Source organism: Drosophila erecta, unplaced genomic scaffold (genome assembly GCF_003286155.1).
Source record: "Drosophila erecta strain 14021-0224.00,06,07 unplaced genomic scaffold, DereRS2 tig00000055-arrow-pilon, whole genome shotgun sequence".
NCBI lineage: Eukaryota > Metazoa > Arthropoda > Insecta > Diptera > Drosophilidae > Drosophila > Drosophila erecta.
Window position 1 is genome coordinate 8,966,869 of NW_020825200.1, and position 2,115 is coordinate 8,968,983.

At 42.8% G+C, this 2,115-nt stretch overlaps 1 protein-coding gene across 1 annotated transcript; it reads right to left on the reverse strand.

The window, feature by feature from the left end:
* Window positions 1–955: 955 nt before the first annotated feature.
* LOC6541177 lies at window positions 956–1,565 on the reverse strand. The gene is made up of 2 exons (XM_001969123.2): window positions 1,491–1,565; window positions 956–1,432 (listed from the first exon to the last, which is right to left on the reverse strand). Exons 1-2 carry the CDS (start codon window positions 1,539–1,541, stop codon window positions 956–958), a joined length of 528 nt encoding a protein of 175 aa, XP_001969159.1. The 5' UTR covers window positions 1,542–1,565.
* Between the last annotated feature and the right edge of the window lie 550 nt (window positions 1,566–2,115).

Genomic DNA, 2,115 nt, shown 5'->3' on the forward strand with positions numbered 1-2,115 from the left:
GTTAGCCACAGAAGTCCTCCATCTCCGGACCGTCCATAGACCCCAGGCCAGCCATTTCCTTTGACATTTCGAAACGCCAGAAATAAATGTACATGTTTCTTTTATAATAAACGAGCCACTCAGCTGCCAGGCGGCTGGCAGAAGTGCCAATTAAATGTATTTACAAGCGAACGCAAATCAAGCAGCTGAAGTGCCGCATCACTGACGCCACCAATCCAATTCAATCCGATTTGATCGGATCGAAATAGGCCGAATCGAACCTAAAAATATCACTCACCTGTGCATTTGTTTACGTGGCCGGCCGTTGGGTGTAAACAAGTCTCGCCGGAAGTCCACCAAAGACGACAGAGTGCTCAGATACTCGCATACTACGAGATACGAGTACTCGCATATGTCTTTGCATGCCAGGAGGTCCAAGTGCTGAAATGCAAACGAATCCGAGTCATTGCTCCACTTTGTCGCAAGTTCAAGCAGCAAGGTCCGTCTGGCTCACAAGATTCCCCCAGCATTGATCTCTGGCTGTCAACGGGCCGTGTAAAGGCCAAATGCCGTTTATTTTTAATGGCCATACATACGTATATGTATATCCATCTGAAATATCTGAAATCTGTTGGTAGATGTCATAAGCAGCGGCGCCAGAGGAACAGTCAACGACACGCCGACGACCTTAGAGTCGAAACAAAGCACTATGTGGCAGCCACATAGCGGATAATTCGGGCGCACCATCATCGCTTCGAATTAAATAATTTATTTAGCCATTCGTCCGCATGCTTTGCGTATATCCCATTAATGAGCCACAAAGTATTTGCGATCGAGGCAGCTGCAAACGGAAAAGCTGGATCTTGAGAGCCAGGCAGAAAGACCAGCAAATTGATTTCCAACGATGGCGGATTTTATTTTGGTCGGCTGGTGGGCGGAATGCAGAACGCGAAATCATAGTATATTAACAAACTGGTTACATGATCTTCTGCCTCAAAAGCAGCACAACATCCAAGCCTCCATATACAACGTTACCCTTCCTAAATATAATTGACGCCCGGACTAAGCCCAATTTGGCATATTGGGCCCAATTGTCGGCGATTAGCTCCACATTTCTTGCATAGTATTCACCTTTTTTGATTGGACAGGTGCGACTTGGAATATTCGTGTCCTTGAATGAAACCGCAAAGTAATTGTCATAAATGATCGACAAATACATGCAAGTTTTGTACTGCGCGCGGATGTTTGATGACTCCCACTCTCCATTCAAGAGTGTAGATACATCGGTTGATATTTCGTAATTGTTATCCAAATCGACGTGTAAGTTTATTGTCCCATTCAATAGGCGTTCCCTTCCAACCACTTGGAAATTAAATTCAAACAGTGTTTCATTGTCTCCATCAATTTTCGATAAGGATTCTAATCGACATTCCAGCGCTGCTCGAACCAGTGCCTAGATGAAAAGTACTTTAAATGGAAGGCTTTAATTGGAAGGCTTTCAGCACACCTACCGAATGGGCGATGGACAGAACCAAAAGGACTTTCTGCAGTTCAAGCGACATTAGCAGCTTTTTTGGTTTATAATCTTCAATAACATAATCATTTCAATAGATTCGTTTTTATATCATTTTGGCCCTGAGCATTCGCATGTGTAGACATCATAAAACGCTATCGTGAAACAGTTTTCTGTCAGTCGAGTGAGATAAAATCAAATTATCAGTAATGCAATCTTTTATTGATAACACTAGACCAATATAAAGAACCATTTTACTTCATAACGACACGAAATACAAGTTAAACTAAATTAATTATAATGTGTGCTAGATTAAGCAGCGCACAATTTTCCCATTGTAATTTTCATTCAAGATCAGAAGGTACTTCAAAAAGTTTGAGCCTGCTGCTCCTCACGTATTCCCCTGGGAATTCCACCGCCCACATTCGGAAAATTGAAAATGGAAAATGGGAAATGGAAAATGGAGAAGGGAAAACGGGGCTAATGGACCAATGCTGCGTGGTTGCAGTTGTTGAAGTCCGATTTGGTTGTTGCTGTTTGTTGTTTGCTGGTTTATTATTAGCACGCAAAGAAGTTTAGCGAGGTAAACACATTGACTTCATGTTGCGCCGCGGAAAAGTCGA